The following is a 19,653-nucleotide window of genomic DNA, read 5'->3' on the forward strand; positions in this document are numbered from 1 at the left end:
TAGGGATTTTAATAGGGATTTTATAACTTTTCTAAAAATAACAGGCTAATTTAATATATATTTTAATTGTTTTTAGATATTTATTGTATAGTTTCGTTTTTTATTTGCCTGTAAGCCGCCCTGAGTCCTTCGGGAGAAGGGCGGGGTATAAATTAAAGTAATAATAATAATAATAATAATAATAATAATAATAATAATAGTAGATTGTGTGTCTGTAACTTTCAGATTAAATTTAGATAATATGTTGTATTAATCCTTTGCAGTTATTTTTGGATACTGGAAGCTGAACACCTCATTATTTGATTACAGCTAGTCCTTGACTTACGACTACAGAATTTCCGTTGCTAAGCAAAGCAGTTGTTAAGTGAATTTATGACCTTTTTTGCCATGGTTGTTAAGCAAATGACTGCAGTTGTTAAGTGAATCTGGCAGTTATTAAGCGAATTCAGCTTCCCTCAGACTTTGCTTGTCAGGATCCAGCTGGGAAGGCCATAAATGGTGATCGCATGACCCCGAGTGTGGCAACCGTTGTAAATACAAGCTGGTTGTCAAGTGCCCCAATTTTGATCATGTGGCCGTGAGATATTGTGAAGGCCAAAAGTGTGAGGACCAGTCATAAGTCAGTTTTTTCAGTGCCTTGTAACTTTGCTTACTAAATTGGTTGTAATTTGAGAAGTACCTATATTTACAAACATAACGGCGGATTCCTAAACTCTATTATTTCATATTTTCTTCCTTACATTATTAAAGAATTACTTCTCAACAAATATAACTTCCTTTTTTAAAAAAAATGAGGGGTTTTTTTGTTTAGAAGTGAATCAATTCACACTGGATTTCACTGATAACCAAAGCTGTACTGCTTCCCCCCACCTGTTGTTTGAAAACAAAAGCAGGCTTTCTCCATAGTGAATTGATGGCAATTACAGCTGATTAGTTGACTGATCAAAAAGGTAAAGCTAATATCCCTTCTGCAATGCAGACAGCCTTTGATGAAATGTTGCTGTAGCCACTGCCTATACCTAGCTGAAGATTCAGCTTCCACCTTTTGAAAAGGTTTGTCAATATTTAGTTTGTAATGAATACACATAGGCTTTTCAGAAATAAAACACTTCTTTTAATTGGCAAATAGAACACACATTGCAGGTCATTAGTATTTTGTCAAAAGACTATTAAGTTACAAATACATACTTTTTTAAAAAAAACTGGCAGTTTCAAATGGCAGTTCAGAGCACATGGTGCAGTTTTTCCCTAGCACTTCTATTGGCAATTGATAGGATATAAATTCTCATCTTATAGTTTCCTAATGTAACCTAATGCTAAAAACAACAAGAACCATTAAAAATAGACGCTGCATAAAAAAATTGTCATTCTTTTCTTTGTATGGATTTGACTATGTGGGGCTGGTTTTGCAGACATCACTTTTAATATTAGGATCTAAAGAAGCTTTGCATCAAGTTGAATGTTCATTAATTGTGGTCCAAGAGTAGTCTCATTTAGCCTGTATTTTATGTCACATTACTTTGACTTTTGTCAAAGCCCAACATGCAGTGAATCAGACTCTTAGAAAAGCTATGATATAACCAATCAGCTATATTGGGTTGGATCCAGACAGTTTGGCATATCTAGGTTAACTGAAAAATAAAGAAGGCTTATGTTGATCATAACAAACGTTCTAGCTATCAGTGGGGCTTAAAGTGCAACCAACTTGATCTGGGTCCAAACCATTTTATAATTTTATAGCGCGCACACATATACACACCCTTGTCAGCCCCCAACAATATTTATTTGCATTCAGTGAGGTATGCTGCACATTCCATTTCACCTATTCAGGGGAATCTGTGGGAAGGGATGTCAAAAAGTCAAGATTGTAATTGTGTGGTTGTCATCTTGATTTTTTTTTTTTGAAATCTTATGCTTTGCATCTACTCATAACATATTAACAAAGTACAGCTGTATGTTAATGTGATGAAAACAACCCAAACTAAGCATATCTTTCCTTGAAGCTGCATTATCTCACAGTTCTTGAAATACTTCTTGTTTAAATGCTTATACTAGGGCGAGAAGAACAGGAACATGCAACATTCAGTATAAAGCTTCCATATCTTTCTGATAAGATCTCTTTACTGATATCTTGCTGCTAACACCTTATCCTGCAACTTTAAGGGAGCATAACAAGTAAATATTACATTACACCTTGGCCTTCTTCAGTCTATTTCATATGGAATGTTGTTTTCTTACATCGATAATACTTCTGTGTAGGTTGTGCAAACCATCTTGTAAAAAATATTTGTCTCCATTTCTTGCTGAAATGTATTAGTATGTAGTATGTTGCAGTCAACCTCGCTAGAGAAGAAATAGGTTTTTGTATCAGAGACTATAGCCATTCTTTGCTTTCCAAATTCCCTGAGGAAGAACCTGGTGAGGTCACCTACAGTACTACATATTAAGTCAACTTTTCACTGATTAATTTTATCTCTGCTTTCATCTGTAAATGTCATCAAAAAACAAGTGTGTGCTCACTTCACTCACTGAGAAATTGCTTACAGTTGATTTTATTTCTTACATGGAAATATTACAGATGTAAGAAATGTATTGCATTTGAAATGGCCCTTAAATAGTAGAAAATCATTAATTCTGATAATCAAACGATTGTTTTTGCAACTACTGTATGAGCATTCTTGTAGTATACATACTTAAATTGTTTAAATATGTATTTATTCAGGTTTATAACATTTTAAATTTATAGGAAAAAAATAGAAATTGATTGCCATAGTGGAAACAACTCTGTATCAAAAAATTCCAGGGAGTACCATTAAATAGTAGACTTTCTTTTTAGAAGCCAGTTCTTCTTAAACCAATATGTTGCTAATGCTAACAAAATACCCTGTTGTTCAGTCTTCTTAGGGTCAAGGCAAGCTCCAGTGAGGGGAGATTACATTAATAACCAACTGGGCTTTGCTTCATTAAAAAGCAAATACTGCAAAGCTTTTCCTAATTGCTCTGTGGCATAATGCAAAGTAGCCCCTAGTCAGCCATCAAAAATTAGAAATCTAGAAAAAAGGCTCCCAGCCATGTAAAAGGAGTGTGGAAGTTGTCAATATGAAGTCCACAGGCTTTGATCATTGAACTGATCACTAGATTCCAAGAAACCAGAGCAACACTTTTAAAAATGCAGAACAACACATATGATGAAAACTACCTAGAAGGCAGAGTTCCTTCATCTGTTAACACCAGATGAATAAAGTGCATAGCAACAATTGTAATAGTTCTTGGAGAGAGAGAAAACACTTAGCAAGCCTCAGCAAGCTTGACATTTGTTATGTATATCTTGCTACAGGTGGCTTTTCTCTTTCTTCAGTCCTTCAGCTACACCATCTAATAACTTTCTTCAGACTTCAAATGGAATGAGCTGAGATTTCTGACTGTTGCCTTATGTAACTTTGGAAGCTCTTGTCACCAATGGGGTGTTCCCTAGAAAGCGAAAAGAAAGAAGAAAAAGTTGAAGGAAAGATTGACATGTTTATTCTTAATTTTCAGATAAAAAGAAAAATCCTCCACAAAAATATATTGATTGAAAATTTTGGCATGAATGATAGCATAATATTGTGAGATGGACAGGTCTGTACAATACATCTTTTAATACAACGATTTAAAGAAATAAAAAATGCATAATGGCAACCCATGGAATATATATGGATATCTTTGTAAGTGACACAGATTGTACAGGTAAAAAATCCAGAGATTTAGAGAATAATCATGTGATTATCTAAATTAAGATTTGGCAAAATTAAAGCAAGAACAAGAAGAGACACAGAGTATGTGATTTGCCTGCATAGGAGATGCCTTATTACATTAAACAAATATGCTGATAGGAAGATTATATTTACCTTGTGATAGAAAATGACAATGACTGTTCTTGTAGTGAATGAGTGAAACTAATAGCTTTGTGCTGAAATTACAATTTACCTTTCTCAGTTAATATGGCAGAAGAATCAGGCCATTAATCCATCTAAATGAATATGCTGTAAATCAGGCATGTCAAACTGCTGGCCTGTGGGCTGGATGCGTCACACCAAAACCGCGCCCACCCCATTGCCGGCAATAGGGAAAAAGTCACGATATGTCACGCAATGTTGCGAGTTTGACATGCCTGCTGTAAATAAAATATCAGCTTCTTCTAGTATTTGGCAATCTTCTCCAGAACAAAATAGCCTGATATTTCACTGCTTGTCTACTTTCATTAGTAAATATCATGGACTATTGCAAGAGAAAAGGGGGCTTGCCCAAGATTTTGTGATTTTTACTGCAGTATTGCCATTGTTATTACAACTTTGACTGGGATAGTGGTGTTGGTTATGGAGGTTATCACCAGTATTTGAACTGCTGCTGAGCATAAGGGTAATTTGTAGCTTGCAACTTTCAAGAATTTCCAGTAAGAATCTTTGCCAGTCATACCTGGAACTACCAATAGAAGAGAATATTTGTAACTCAGGGTTGAACTGTTGGGGATTTGTTACCTAATTGGAGACATCATCAGTGTTACCTAGTTGGATAATGAAATGTCTGCAACAAAGTAACCAAGCTCAAAGAGCACCAAGAACTTCATGTACCTGGAACTTCATACGTTTTCCTGTAATGCATAGACTCCAATATTGAGCTATAGCCTTCTACGAAGGATATAGAAGGCTTCTCTTTGTCCAAGACAAGCTCATTTTTGCATGCAATATCTAGCAGCACAGATGCTTTAAGCCAGAGGTCCCCAACCTTTTGGGCACAGGGACCAGTTCAGTGGAGAGAGGTTTTTCCGCAGACCTGAGGATGCATGGTTTTGTTTGCTGCCTGCATCTCGTGGATGGGGCTTTGCTTGTTTGTGCGGTCCAGTTGCTGCCATGCCACGGCCTGGTACTGGTCCACAGCCCGAGGGTTGGGGACCCCTGCTTTAAGCGCTGCTGCTCTGAATATGTCAATGCAAAACTAGTGCACTATATAAGGAACGGCTGCTGGAATTGGGTATGTCTAGTTTAATGAAGAGAAGGACGAGGGGGGACATGATAGCAGTGTTCCAATATCTCAGGGGCTGCCACAAAGAACAGGGAGGCAAGCTATTCTCCAAGGCGCCTGAAGGCAGGACGAGAAGCAACGGATGGAAACTGATCAAGGAGAGAAGCAACTTAGAACTAAAGAGAAACATCCTGACAGTTAGAACAATTAACCAATGGAACCACCTGCCTCCAGAAGCGGTGAATGCTCCAACACTGGAGGTTTTTAAGAAGAGACTGGACAGCCATTTGTCTGAAATGGTGTAGGGTTCCTGCCTGAGCAGGGGGTTAGACTCAATGACCTCCAAGGTCCCTTCCAACTTTATTATTACTATTACTATTACTATTACTATTATTACTACTACTACAACTACTACTACTACTACTACTACTATTATTATTATTATTATTATTATTATTATTATTATTATTATTATTATTATTATTATTATTATTAAACTTCTTGGTATCAATAAAATCATACCACTAATTGTTAATGATTTGAAACTAGCCTGCAGAAAACTGCCATTCTAAAAAATGAAAATCACTGGTATATGGTGTATGATGGTGGAGGAGAGTGACAGGCTCAATGACGCTGCCATAGAGGAACAGATGGTGGAAATATGCTACAAATATGCTACAAATATGAACAAGTCCTTTTTGAGCAACAATTCAACAAAGGCAACAAATCTATCCATTGCAGGCCATTGAGAGCAAACTGAAACTTAACCAACACTTCTTGTTTTGCCAGGGAGCCAAATGCTGTTTCAATAGTGCTTGAGATCATCCTACACTTACTGGCTTCCGTATTTTGTCTTCTTGAACTTATCCCTCTTATACTGGGCATGTTCCTGTTCTAAGTTTTTAACATTTGCTATAATATGTTTTAGTGTCTTATAAGTCTCTTGAGGATCATCAATGACAAAAGTTGAATATTCTTCTTGTTCTGGCCCATCATACACTGATTTGCTGCCACAAGCCTCTGTCAAAAGAGATTTAAAAAAAGAAAAATTAATAACTTGTGAGGCTAATAATGATTACACATGATCAGGATTCAGTTAATACTGTATCCTGAGAATGACAAGACAATCTTAAGAATAAAATTGAATAAGAGATAATACATCGGAGTAGTTTGACCATATAAAGAATCCTGTAAGATCAGATTATTCATTTGAAAATTCAGTGAGAATCATCTTTAGAAGCTTCCAAGCTGGGCATGGAGATAACAGTATTCATAAGGACACTGCTAATGAGTTTTTATTGACAGCAACAAGTTACTTTCCATTATTGATATTAGCTAAAGATTTATTTTACAAGGTATTTGTCCTTTTTTATTATATTGTTATAAGACATACATAATACATTATATATTTCTCTCCTTTTAAAGCTACCTAAGCTAGTGGCCATTAATAGCAATATGAATTCCTGCATCCTATATCAGCCTTCCGCAACCTGCTGCCCTCTTGATGCGCTGGACTTCAAATTTTAGATAATTTGATGAGCACCAGGAAGATATTCTGGGACTTCAAGACCAATACATTTTGAGGCCATCAGACAGAGAAAACTGTTTTGCAGGTGGCTTAGATAGAAAACTGTGTGTTGCAAAAGAATCTATTAGTGCAAAATGTACAACATGCCTAAGAATCTGAATTACTATAAAAATCTAGAAAATTGTAGTGTCCTATATATATACTTTTGCACAGCTGAGTTATGGCTTACTCAGGGAAGGAAGCACTTTCTCCCACTATTATATTAGAGATTCTGCTATTCACTTTGTGTAGCCTTACCCATACCTCCATTTGGCCAAATTAAAATCTCATAAATCACATTTATAATCTCTTTACCAAATTATAATCTCTTTATCAAACAAGAGATGTGAAAATTCCTTGTTTTAGGACTGCGAAATGAAAAGCAGTGAAGTTTCATTCTTTAGCTCTGGTAATGGACCTGATCTGAAATGTCATCACAGTCAACAGCTGCGATCTGCACTGACAATAAAGCTTCCACCAACTGGAATGGGACAACTTGCCGTAGCCAACTCACCGTGGCCAACTTGCCACAGGACAACTCGCTGTGGGGCAATTCAATTTAATTATTTAAAATAATTTTAAAAATGTTTTAATTTTTGTCATTCACATTTCATTTTGTCCTTTCTTTGGCATCCTTTCTTTAATGATTTTATTCCACCATTTCTTCAATATTAGTGCAATTCTTGTCCCACAGTGAGTTGGCCACGGTGAGTTGGCTGCGGTGAGTTGTCGTAGACCCTCCATCAATAGTAGTAGAAACGGTATAAATGGTAGTCATTGTGAAAGGAATGTGTGCAGTGAGAGGGGGTGATCCTGAGTAAAAACTTCTCTCTTGAAGAACCTGATTAAGAGGCCCACCCTCTCTGCAACTGTAATTAAAAAAAAACCATTCAAAACATTCAGTTAATCAGATGATTAACTTCCAAATTAATATATCCATAAGGAAAAAAAATACAAATCCCAACACAAAGATCTAAAAGTGTCTTTTAGAGGTGTCTCCAGGATCCAGAAAAACTTTCTGCTATATATATGTGCAATGTCACAATGCCTGTACAAAAACAGCAGAGTTTGTGTTGCTTTGGTACAACATTGTTTTCCTCATTTGCTCTCCTTGCCCTCCTTTTCCCATTTTGTAAAAAAAGTGACTTATTCAGAATGGGGGAATAAATGAGAGAGAATTTTCAGAAATGGAAGAAAAGTCCATTATTTTGCAGTTTTAAGTCCCTTAAAATTAGATTTTATATAAAATGAGTTCCATAGACAAAACAATAACTCCTTTGCATACCCACCTTGCATTTTCTCCAGTTTGGTCATATACAGATTGAACAGGGAGTAGATGCGTTCTGTTTCTCTATCTCCATCGATGTCTAATTGTATATTTGCTGGTAGACCCCTACACAATCATTTAAATATTGTCAAGAAATTTTGAAACTCTATATTTCATTTATGGGTTGAAAAGGGTTTTGATGAAGAGAACAAGACTCCACAATCAAATCATTTTCATTACAGATTGATAATACATTTTTAATAAACTGATGTATGAGATAAACAAATTCTCAAGAACAAAATAATGCAAAGGAGGAGGTATTCCAAATAAGAACCATAACATTTGTATAAAGGAAAGAAAGCATTCTACTGCCTGCAGTGTATTTCAGCCAATCAGGCTGAGGTTATTAAATGTGTGAGTAAAAAAACAAAATCTTGAGTGAGTAAAATCTTCGCTTGGCACTGAAAACCAAAATTAATTATCTGTCTGTCTGTCTGTCTGTCCGTCCGTCCATCCAACCGTCCATCCTCTATCATATTTATCTATCCAGCCATCACCTACCTCTAATCAATCAATCAATCAATCAATCAATCAATCAATCAATCAATCTATCTATCTATCTATCTATCTATCTATCTATCTATCTATCTATCTATCTATCTATCTATCTATCTATCTATCTATCTATCTATCTATCTATCTATCTATCAAATTTTTGAAACTGTCCATCTCCCATCTTGCAGATCTTAATACTTCAACAGGTTGAAGTCAGGAAGGATGTTAACCTATTAGACTCTTAACCTATCAGACTCCTAACTCATTAAGGACCTTACATATTACTAAAATTTTGAAGAATGTTATGTATCTGCAGCCAATCTTGTTCCTTTAGGTCACTGTAACATGGATTCTAAAAGATGTTTTGGACAGAAACCTTGATGCCATGCTCTGTATAAGCTCTTCCAAATCTCATTCAGGAATGATTCCATATAAAATGCACTGCATTAGCATAAAATAATCATAGCACTGAGTCACATGGCCCGCTCATCCATGTCCAGGAAAAGTCACAGCTAAGAGAGCAACAGGAACTCAAATTCATTCTAAGCCACTAAACAACTTTATACCTTCAGAATACGCACACTAACAGCACTGATTAGGGGATGACTTGAATCAACAAAAATATGCATATGAATTAGCGCATACTAATAAAACTTTTATTTTGCATTTGGATGGTGCACAGTTGTGTTAGGGATATGATTGGTTTTCTTTCTTTTTTCTTTTTCTTTTTGAAAAGGCATATCCTCTTATATAGGATAGAGAAACAGGAACTCTTCTTTTAAAGATGGGGGCCTGCTGCATGCACTTTTGGTAAGAACTACAGTATACATAAAAACATCCAAATCCCTTTCCTAGCTACCTGAGGATATTCATAGTAAATAAAATGATTTCTAGCATAACCTACCTACTTAATAATTTCGGCTATAATTCTAGTCTTGTCAGAATACATCTTCTAAGCCTGTTCCATATTAAAAAGTTACTGGTTTCTAGAAGGAAAACTGGATAGAGAAGAAAAACTAAGTAGTGTTTAATGCATATTGTCAGACCTGCCTGTTCATCCACAGTATCAGGTCTCATTCTTTCATCATCCACAGGGCTATGTCTGATCATCAAATATTTAAAGCAAAATTTAAAACAGGAAGCGTCCTTACCCAGTGCAAGGAGTACAACCAGGAGCATTATCTGCTATAGCTTTGCAGCACAGCCAGTGCCCATTAAGATATGCAGAAGGATGGTAGACAGTGAGTCGTTTCTTGTTACACTGGCTAACTTTGGTGAGGATATCAATCCAGTCCTTGGCCTCAACACAATTATTGGCCTGAATGTAGAGCACTCTTTCAGGCTGAATCACTTGGAACATCTTAAAGGGAGAGAGGGAAAAACAACTGATTATTAACATGGAGCAATACTTAAAACATAATGTTTTAGGGGGAAAAACTGTTAGAATATGTATTTTTATCATTGGGTTGCTTAGTGGCTGGCTCTCACTCAGATGATGGGCTCACATCCAGAACCCTTTGATATGAACTGTGTAACAATTTGCAGACTATAAAGTATATTACAAGACAAGGCTGTGTGTGAGAGTGTGTATGTGTATATTACATATTATAAATAACTCAAGGTAGCAAATATATCTAATAGTCTTTTCTCCTATTTTCCCCACAACCACAATCCTATGAGTTGGGCTGGTTTGAGAAAGAGTGACTGGCCAAAGTCACTCAGCTACCTTTCAGGACTAAGATGGGATTTGAATTCACGTTCTCTCAGTTTCTAGCATGATACCTTAACCACTAGACCAAACTGTCCCCTCCAAGAAAAAAGTGTATAGTACGGGTTTGTATGTAATAGTTAAGAAGTGAAACTACTTACATTTTTCATTTTGAAAGATTCTTCTTCCAACTTTTCTACTGCCAGAATGTTTTCAATTGGAATGCTGCATAATGGATGATCACCTACAGTGGATAATTACAAGAAAAAAAATGTTTTTAAACTCCTTGTGTATACAAACATATGTACGTGCTTATGTCACAATTGCATTGTCATTATATTCTGTACCACCTTAATTATTAATCACCAATTGTGGTTTTGGAGTTTTTGATTCATTTTCTCCTGGAAAATAGTGTATTAATGTTTAAATTAAAAGGAAAAGAAAAACTTTTAATACCTTTGTTTTTCTGATAGGTAAATTCATGATTACTGAGCCGAAACCATCTCTTCTTGAAGTTCTTCATGCCAAATCTTTTTCTGCCTTGTGCCCTTTTGATCATAAATCTATTGCAAAAAAGTCCACAGCAGTTTTACATAAATATATACTCAGCCTGGTCCTTGTCAGAAATTGTGCTCTTCTTATAAAGGAACCAATCTTGAGAAACCCCTAAAGGCTGTGAAACTCTGCACTATAGAAATCATGGTCAAACCATAATATAGCTGCATCCTCATAAGAAACTACACATTTCAGTTAAGGAGGCACTAGAGAGATAGCGTCATGTTGATATTTCTTAAACTCAAATGTGTATTTTTCTGAACTGCACAGCCAGCATCTAAGACCAGGAAAAGGCATGTGTTCTTTAAGAGGCACCAACAAGGACAGCAAGTAGACCAACATCAGCCATGAGGTATCTTTTTCTACTAGTCATATACACTCATACGTTTAGGAACTTGTAGCTGAATAGTCAAAGCTCTTAATTAAGGTGCTTAATAAGAGAGCAAATATATTATATAACAGAAAGACAGAAAGTCATCTGTCTTTACTATCTTATCTCCATGAAATATTATTAACTTTCTTTACATTATTTAAGCATCTTTTGCACACCAGGCCAAGCAAAGACAAAAAAAGAGAGAAGGAAAATACAGTTGAGAAGTTCATTTTTTGTTAAAAAGGGAATGTTAGAAAGTCAATATTTTTGCTTTTTTCAGTCAGTAGAAATAATTTTTAAAAGAAAACAACAAAGTTTTAAATGGCAGGTATATGTTATGGATCTGATTAAAATTAATTGCATTTAGAAGCAGGTATCCCTTTTATCTTAAACCTAATTATATTTCATGTTTTTGGTACTTGGGAAATATTTCTGATGGGGAAAAAAGTTGGTGTTTTCAATAATAATCCAATAGCCTAAAAACTTAACAATAATTATCTGCACTTCTTTTAATTCATTTTTTTTAAATTTCCACATCCAAGCCTTTAACACATATTAATCAGCACAACACTTGCATAGAACTTTACAGAACCCCGCTAGATCCATTATGAGCAGAAGATGAAACATTTAATCTTACACACTTGGAAAAATAACACTGATATAAACTCACCCTTCTTTAAGTAGTATTGGTTGTTCTATAATTTTGTGATCTCTCCTTCCAGAGGATGAAATCAAATCCAAGAACTTGGAAGAAAGAATGAATAGATTTGAAATAAACATTTAACATAGATGTCATCTAATTCTTACTTGTTGGAGCAAGTAAGTTCAAGTTTTAAAACACTGATTTATTGGCCAATAGAAACAGAAAGAAAGACATTAATTAATTAATTCCCCAGGTACAAATAAATTATGTTAAGTATCTTGTGCTTAACCATATAATGGGTCTGCATATCCGTCTGAAACTTTTTTAGAAATACAAAATACATTATATCTATTTCTTTCTTTCTTCTGAGGCTTAATTTTGATATTTTATTGCAGTTGCGATTGATGCTGATCCAATGCTTGTTTCCACATTCATTGCAGAATACTTAAATCAGTCTATTTCAACCTGTGCCCTTCAAACATGTGGGAATCCAGCTATTATAAATTCCAGCCTATATAATAGTTTTTATCTACATTGGTTTAGAATTAAAAGAACTGCAGTCCAACAGGTATGGAGGGCAATAATTAATTAAAAGCGAATGAAAGGTATAAGCTTCTTGTCAATGAATTCTGTATAGGAGATGTAGACATTTTGATAGTGGATTGTCAAATATATTGTTCATAAATGTCTTATTAATCCATATGGTAGATGGCTGATCAGTATGGGAATGACATCAAGAAAAAAATATGTCTAGACAACTTTCCCCATTTCAATGTTCCCCAGAGGCACTGACAGCATAATCTTTATTACATTTCAATGTTGGATAAATGGTTGTTAATTCTGTATTTTATAGTATTTTATAGATTTATAGTATTTTATAAATCTAGAAGTAACAGAAAGTCAATGTATAGTCTAAAGGTGTAATTTTTTTTATACCTAAGCTACTCCAAATATGAAAAAACCCATCCAACCTTTCCTGAACTATTTGAGAATGTTCAAAATGATCCCACTATTGCACTATTTCATGTTGTTTATTGCAACTCTAAAGATATCTATTGAAGGAAACTTTAAATCAGTATGCCAAAACCCATTCGGTGGCCAAAAGATTTATTTCTAATATTTTCCCATCTTTTCCATTATTATTTTTACTTCTAATTAATTAATTATTTAGAATATAATGCACGTAATTCATAAAAATATTGCCATTCATAAATTCATAAAGCATTTGTTTAAAAAAATAAAAAATAAATAATAATATATGGAACTGGCTGGCATTCCCCCAAAGCACACAAAACATTGTTTCTAATACTTACATTTTTTACTGCATCTGCATATTTTTGCTCATTAAAGTAGTCATAAAATATAGCCATATATGATTCCTTGAAACTGGCCTGCAATAAAACCACCATTTTGATCATTAAACTTGAGATCAAAATACAGAAAAAAATAAGATTCATTAACTTGTGGACAAATAATTTTCAATGGTAAAAAAGATTTAAAAAACTCTCCCTAATGGCCTAGGTCAGGGGTAGGAAACCTTGGCTCTTTTATGACTTGTGGACTTCAACTCCCAGAATTCCTGAGCCAGCTTGGCTGCCTCAGGAATTCTGGGAGTTGAAGTCCACAAGTCATAAAAGAGCCAAGGTTACCTACCCCTGGCCTAGGTTGTGACCTAAGGCTAGAAACAATTCAGGAGTATTAGTTCATAGGACACGTGCCTCACAAACTTTAAGCTCCAGGGGGAAAATGGCCAGCCATGCTGAGTGGATAACGTGAATCATCTTTCAGGGGGTTTTTTTTGGGGGGGGGGGTTTAGAAAAACTACTGGATCACAATTCATATAGTGTTAAGACTTGCATTATTTTTGTTTCCCACTCTTTATTTCCAAAGCTAGCAAAACATGGATTTATTCAGATTATACTGTAGTCAAAAAAAAAGTTTCCAAGGTAGCTTACTCTTCTTATTATCTGTTCACAGTTGGCCTTTATTCACATCAGTGAATAGGATGTCATAATGTATCAGTGCAGTATTAAGTACAGATCCAAGCAGTGTGGCCTTTTGCAATTAATAGAAGGAAATACACCAATATTCTAAGTGCCATCTAAGATTTTTTGATATGGCACCCAGTGTGCTAATAACCCCTGAGACATCATGGTCAGCTTATGCCAGAATCTTTCAATTTTCATTTCGATTTTCAGATCTTGATACTTTGTGATCTTCTCCAATTCTTTATCTTCTATTCTACTATCCCAATATTGCCACATCAATTATTCATAATTTCTTATTTTCAACCACAGTTAAATCTGGTGTGTTATGAGCCAAGACTTTATCAGTCTGTATTAGGAAATCTCACAATATTTTAACCTGCTCATTTTTATTACTTTTTGTATTTTATGTTCCCACCAATTTTCATTACTGGTACATGATAATTTTTACAGATGTTCTAGTGAATCATTTTGGTAACTAGATTATGTAATTGTTTATTAGCGGATTGTGTGATCTTTTTGCATGAACTGAATATATGATCTGTTTCTTTTGCTTTTTTGAACAATATGCACTTTGAATGAATCATTTGATGATTTTCAACTGATATTATTTTTCATCCCTTTAAATACATACATACATACATACATACATACATACATACATACATATATATATCAACTCAAAACGGTCAGCATACCTAGACAGTCTTCTATTTTGCCTCATTCAGTGCCACTTTAAGGTTGGGTTTAATTAAAAAAAGTGCAAATACAATCATGATTCAGGACACTAAAAAAAGTTCTGTAATGAAAAAAACTATGAAATACTTACAGACTTAGACTTTGATAAACTTCCCAAGGTTTGTATGGTTTTAGAGATCAGCGTCAAAGTTCTTGAAGTTTGTGGATCCTATACAAAGGAGAAAACCACCATGTTATAATTTGTGTGGGGGAAACCATAAACATTTATTAAAATACATTTTCTTACTCTGTACATAAAGTTTAAGTAAATTTAAGTGGGAAGAAATTTTAAGGACTTTTGCATCTGGCAGGATTCTCCAGCTACTCTGCTTAGTTTATTTTCATTAAAAAAAAAAAGCTGAATGCCTGGAGGAAGATTTGCTCTCTGCAAGATTCTGACGGATTTTCACATTCTTTTGACTCTTATGTCTATTCATTTAAAAAACCCATCCTGATGAAGAAAACATGATCACTAGGCTCTAAGTGATACTTTGTCAAAAAACTGACTAAAGTGTTGGCGTATAATGACGTCTAGGATTTACAAGTAGCTTTCATACAACTGACAATCAAAGGACATGATGATATGAAAGCAAAAAAGCACAGAGCAGGCGGGTTGGGCCTGTTGCGGGTCTCATTTAGCCAAGGAATGGCGGCTGTTGGGAATCAAGAGACGAGCCTTCTCTTCTGCAGTTCCTGCCCTCTTGAACATTCTTTCTTCGGGTATCAAGATTAGCCCAACCCTGTTGCCTTTCACAAGAGTATGACGATTTGGTTGTGTGCCTAGGTCTGGGGTCCCCAATATGACCCCATTTCTTGACTGTATTAATAAACATAGTTGTACCATATATAGTTATTTTGTATTGTTCAAATTGTTTTATTTTATTATGTATGCCACCCAGAGTCACTTGTTGAGATCAGTGGCTATAGAAATAAAAAATAATAAAATAAAATAAAATAATAAAGCAGCATGCAAAACAATGAATACAAATTCAGCTCTACTATTTTATAAAGAAAAGATAGCTCATATCTTACACCATTAAAAAAAAACAAGTTCCTCTAATAGTCTGTCTCATCTACAAATATGAAGGCAATAATTAAGGCAGTGGTTAAGGAAAATTTATTATTTTCCAGATTGACCAATAAAATTTTAATTTTTTGTTAGACAGAAAAAAACCTAAAGAAACAGGACTCTCTTAATGGCTGCCCCAAAATTCCTATTTAGTTTCCTTTGTAAGAGCCAACATTGCAGAATTAAATAAATATATTATTTACAGAACCAGGCTGAAAATAATTTTGTGCTGAAAAGAATTCAGTCTGGAGAAAAATTCAAATTGCCAATTTTGAAGTAGAACTTTTTTTTTTTACTTAGAATATAAAGTAATATGCACATTTACAGAATTCTACAACTTGAATTTATGCTTTCAACATTTTTCTTTTTCAACAGCAATGTGCTGCACATTAATAAGATATATTTGAATTTGGAAGGAATTTTAAAACTAAATTCTTGCATATAAAGAAACAAATAAACAAAAATTATTTCTTCAGGTATGCAGATGAACAAGCTAATTTTCCTCATGAGTCATTTACTTAACTCTTGATTTTTCAACATTTTCGGCACTCACCCTTTTTATTTCTGCTGCTGGAACAGTGCCTGCCCTTACAAGTTGTCAATCTTATGGTAAACATTTCTTTTTCAAATTTTATCACCCTTTAGGAATGCCCATATATGACATTTGGTACAAAGTGTAAACATTTATATTAATCTATTGTGTAAGATATTGTACATATCTAAGTATTGTCCATTTCAGCATTTGAATTGTAAAAAAAGTGATACAAATTATAACTTGTTATTAGCCAGATAAAATCTAAAATCCCAACAATGAAAAAGAGCAGCAGTAAAAAAGACACAGGGCTTCAACCCGGAAGACCTTCTGGGCTCGTCATTGACCTCCAGAAGCTGAAGTACTTACTGGGTGATGTGGTGTAAGATGAAAAAGGTTTGGAGAAAGAATTGCAGGAGCAAAGAATCTCAAAAAAATAAAGCTGCTTACTGCTGTGTACCTCACATCTGGGTCATCTATAATTTTAAAACAGAATACAAATGATCATGTTGTGATTCTACTCTACAAATGATTCAGACCACCCCAAAAAGGAAAGAGTGATAGATGAAAATATCCTATTCAACCCAGCAGAAAATGTTAAGATGAACAATTGCTGGTAAAAAGATGGAGGGCTATCTGCAACTTGCTATTCAAATTCAGGTTTGTCAAAATAAGAGGAAACATCTGTATATAAGAGATGCTTCTGCCCATGAAAACAAGAGTTGAATATGCCAAGAGGAATCTAAAAATAAGCTGAATACAGTGGCAATCGATAATTAAGAATTTTAGGTGGTAAAATAAGAAGGGTGAGGGTCAACAATATGCTTAATGACCAATATTTGAACATCTATTCTGATCACATCTGTGGAAGTAACTGCAATTCATAATTTTCCTCTGCAGCCAAGGATATACAGCTATCATAAGTGAATGCATATTTTAATCTCCAAAATGAAGATATTTAGCAGTCTGGATAAAAATAAGGATAGTAACAAAATACAAAACATAAAGGGAAGAACATAATCTTCCTCCTTCAACAGGAGCTTAAAGACATACGGGATATTTTTCCATTTCAGTGTGATGATGAGATGATTTCTGCATTCCCTTTATAATTTTAAAACAATTATAAAGCAATTATAGATGTATCTACTGACTTCCCACAATCTTTCAGCTGAGATAATCTTTTCTCAGCTACATACAGTTTAGAATTTACAATATTAGTAATATCTTTTATGGCTTTTATATTATCTCAAGATTAGCCATCATCTCTTTCTTAATAGCTATCAAATTGTCCAAGTGGAAGGCAATTGTTGTTAATGTTTATTTATTTGGGTCATTGATTAGCATAAGAATTAAAACTATAAAATTTTATAAGCCTCCCATTTGAAGTGTCATCCTGACAACTAATGATCAAGTCTTCTTCTGTCATCAAAACACCCTGTAATAACATGGTTCAATACTAGCAATTAGTTAAGACCTATCAAGGTCTATCCAACCTCTGGACAAATTTATTCCTCCTTGATTAGTTCCTAGTAAAAATCCTTCCAGGGATATCTTTAATATTATTCACTTACCTTATTTGCTCACTGCCCCCTTTTTACTTTCCTCAGTGCACAGTTATTAGGATGAAAATTAGGAGAAAACCAATAGTCATCTAGCAATAGTGTCATATTTATTAGAAGTTCAATGTGCTTCCTGGATTTCTTTTTCCAGACCTTTTTTCACCTTTTCTCTTTTTCATCATGGAGTCCTGGTGGCCCAGAGTTAGAATACAGTACTGTAGGCTAACTCTGCTCATAATCTGGAGTTTGATCTTGATGGGGCTCAAAGTTGATTCAGCCTTCCATCCTTCCAAGATCAGTAAAATGATGATCCAGATTGTTGGGGGCAATATGCTGACATTGTAAACGGCCCAGAGAGTGCTATAAAGCACTACGGAGTGGTATATAAGTCTAAGTGCTATTGCTATTTCTATTATTATGACTACTAATTTTGAAGCTATATTTTCAATACTGTTTATGTATTTATACTTTTTCTACTGTTAATTGACTTAGGAAAATAAGATTTAAGGGAAAAAACATCTCTTATAGGGATGTGAAAACAGTGAGTGCCTTTTTAAAATTTGATCTTTACCTGATAATCAAGTATAACTACTTTAAATATGTAATAATGCTGAGCTCCTACTGTATGTATATGAATATTAATTTTGACCATGATAGTACTGTTCTGCTAATTAATTTCTGAGCTTTCAAATATAAGATAGACCCATATATTATTAAAGTTTATACAAAATATATTATCTAAATAAGGTTGTATAAACACACTACTGTAGCTTACAAGTAAGATAGAGAAAATACATGTATACACAAATGTATACACATATCAGAAACATGTAGTAAAATGGTTTCACAACTGCAATGGTGATTAATTCTAAGAATGTACAAATAGATAATGTTCCAATTAGGTTAAACAGGAGAGCAAAAAATGTTTTAATTCTAGGTTACCTTGGAAACGTACAGCTGCTGATTCCCTCAATGAAAAAAAGATATCACACATCACTGTAGGACAACTGACCCCAGATTTTGTAATAACTGTGAAAATCCGATCTACGTACTGCCTAAGATTTTCCTAGGATGAAAATGAAGAGCATAAAACATTAATTCCAAAATAATTTCAGACCTTTAAAACATTGAACAAGATACATTTTAATTAATTTTCATATTAATGGAATTTGATTACCATACACAATGCCATTCCATTAATACCATTTTACCTTCTTATACTGGTATTTTTCAAAACACCACTTGTACATATTTTTACTAAAGGCTGAGGAAAATAAATAATAAATTGGTGATAGACTGAGTTTTTTCCAGGTTCAGTATTTAACATCGTCAATTCAGACCGGGAAATATTTTTTTCTGAAAACCTTTGGAGCTATTAAAAGCCAGTGTATGCAAGGGTTTACTTCATTAAAACGACACCTATATAAGTTCTTGGTGGCCACAATTAAAAATTACTTCATAATCCAGAAAAACATTTCTCTCATTCCACGTATCTTAGTAAGTTTCTATTTAGGGTTGTCTATATGAAAGATTAAAAAATTCAAAATGAAACGAAGTATAAGAAAAAAAAAGAGGCTTTAGTTCAGATATTTTAAAACACATTTCAGTGAGAATCCATATACTTTTGACTGAATTTATAATAGATTATAACAGAATTGGAAGAGACCTTCGAGATCTTTTAGTTCAACTCCTGTTCAGGCAGGAGACCCTATATCATTTCAGATAAATGCTTGTCCAATCTCTTCTTAAAAACCTCCAGCATTGGAGCACATACCATTTCTGAAGACAAGCTGTTCCACTGATTAATTGCTGTAACTAACAGGAAATTTCTCCTTATTTCTAGATTGTGGGTCGCATTAGGAAATGAAATTGTGATTTTCATCTGATGATGATGATGTAATAAACTTGTAAATTTAAACAGATATTTGGATTCTGGCCAAATATAGTTCAGTCACAGTGAATTCAAATTTTAAAAGTCTTTTAAAAAAATTATGTTGTTATTTATTAAAGTTGAGCACTGCCTGACTCTCAGTGATTCTAGGCAGTTCACAAAATAAGAATGCAGAAAAATAAGAATAAATAATAGAACAATAAAAACAAA

General features: G+C 34.2%; 1 protein-coding gene across 1 annotated transcript in view; it reads right to left on the bottom strand.

Annotated features, from left to right (window-relative positions):
• Window positions 1-3,325: 3,325 nt before the first annotated feature.
• RASA3 (RAS p21 protein activator 3) overlaps window positions 3,326-19,653 on the bottom strand; it is an 85,741-nt gene continuing 69,413 nt past the window's right edge. Inside the window, exons 13-23 of the mRNA XM_015816470.1 lie at window positions 18,495-18,618; window positions 16,363-16,469; window positions 14,484-14,561; window positions 12,983-13,060; window positions 11,697-11,770; window positions 10,555-10,661; window positions 10,260-10,342; window positions 9,542-9,750; window positions 7,858-7,961; window positions 5,838-6,021; window positions 3,326-3,471 (exon numbers count right to left, since the gene is read on the bottom strand). Of these exons, the coding sequence (XP_015671956.1) occupies window positions 3,396-3,471; window positions 5,838-6,021; window positions 7,858-7,961; window positions 9,542-9,750; window positions 10,260-10,342; window positions 10,555-10,661; window positions 11,697-11,770; window positions 12,983-13,060; window positions 14,484-14,561; window positions 16,363-16,469; window positions 18,495-18,618 (1,224 nt within the window). The 3' untranslated portion in view covers window positions 3,326-3,395. The remainder of the gene's footprint in view (window positions 3,472-5,837; window positions 6,022-7,857; window positions 7,962-9,541; window positions 9,751-10,259; window positions 10,343-10,554; window positions 10,662-11,696; window positions 11,771-12,982; window positions 13,061-14,483; window positions 14,562-16,362; window positions 16,470-18,494; window positions 18,619-19,653) is intronic.

The sequence above is a fragment of the Protobothrops mucrosquamatus genome, unplaced genomic scaffold (genome assembly GCF_001527695.2).
Source record: "Protobothrops mucrosquamatus isolate PMUCROS unplaced genomic scaffold, P.Mucros_1.0 scaffold455, whole genome shotgun sequence".
Lineage (NCBI taxonomy): Eukaryota > Metazoa > Chordata > Lepidosauria > Squamata > Viperidae > Protobothrops > Protobothrops mucrosquamatus.